Source organism: Camelina sativa, chromosome 8 (assembly GCF_000633955.1).
Source record: "Camelina sativa cultivar DH55 chromosome 8, Cs, whole genome shotgun sequence".
Classification (NCBI taxonomy): Eukaryota; Viridiplantae; Streptophyta; class Magnoliopsida; order Brassicales; family Brassicaceae; genus Camelina; species Camelina sativa.
The window spans coordinates 21,500,258-21,501,233 of record NC_025692.1 but is presented as its reverse complement, the minus strand read 5'-3'; the positions used below and the strand labels follow the sequence as shown (position 1 = coordinate 21,501,233).

The following is a 976-nucleotide window of genomic DNA, read 5'->3' as shown; positions in this document are numbered from 1 at the left end:
CATAGAAGATGGCGCCTCGAGGAAAAATAAAACAAAGCAACAATGAAATGGAGAATTCCTGAAGTTCAGGGGATCCAAGCCAGCTTACAATCCAACAATCTTCAAATCAGTGACATTTAAACAGGCTGACAACACAGGAGATAAGGACTCGCCATCCATCATTCTGAGATGGTAAAGGTGTAGACTTCTCAAACAACCCCTAGTTGAATGGAAAAAGTTAGCATCACTCAATAGATGACACAGATGTTAATTAGACACCAACTATTCTATAAAACTGGTAAAATCCATTTTCTTTATCTAGGTGTTGCAGACAGCACAAATCATATTAATATAACAGATTTGATACATAACATAACATTCACTTGTATATATTGGTTATAACGCAGATACCCAGCAAAACCATGATTAAAGGTTAATGGGGTAAGACAGGATCTTGTGAGCAAAGATGTAGATCCAGCTGAGGGAGAAATAGAACCAAGTTTGAAGGATCTGCAAACATAAACGAAACCTGAGAGATGATTTCATAGATATATAGACCAAGCTCCACCACAATATAAGATAACCCAGGCAGAGGAAATTTCACCTGAGTTCTTTTCCTGCCCGATGGATCATTCTACACACAACTCCATTATCAACATGTTCGGCAGCGGTTGTTAGGTCGATGTGAGAGTAACATACACGATCCATGGCACACTTGTTGAACATCGTGCAGCATGCAGAAGCTTGCATGAGAGACTTTGTGTCAAGCATTGAAAATACCTGAATATGCATTAGAAAACATATTATGCGAGACATCACTCGAGAAAACACATTCCATGAACAAATTGTAATTTAAGCATTCTTAATTTATAACATCCATTATGAGATCAGGCGGGAAAATACATCCCTAAAACACTGTCTACAGATTCAACAAAGCGGGTGGAGAAATAGCGCAATACTTTCAGAAGTAGATACATGATATGAGAATGTTGGAATT

The 976-nt window shown here is 38.0% G+C and overlaps 1 protein-coding gene across 2 annotated transcripts in view; it reads right to left on the bottom strand.

The window, feature by feature from the left end:
• The window catches only part of LOC104707807 (F-box protein At4g02760-like), an 8,258-nt gene that overhangs the window by 1,834 nt on the left and 5,448 nt on the right, over positions 1-976 (bottom strand). For both annotated transcript variants that reach the window (XM_010424237.1, XM_010424238.1), the window contains exons 4-6: positions 584-759; positions 391-489; positions 89-199 (exon numbers count right to left, since the gene is read on the bottom strand). In XM_010424237.1, coding sequence (XP_010422539.1) covers positions 89-199; positions 391-489; positions 584-759 — 386 coding nt within the window. The remainder of the gene's footprint in view (positions 1-88; positions 200-390; positions 490-583; positions 760-976) is intronic.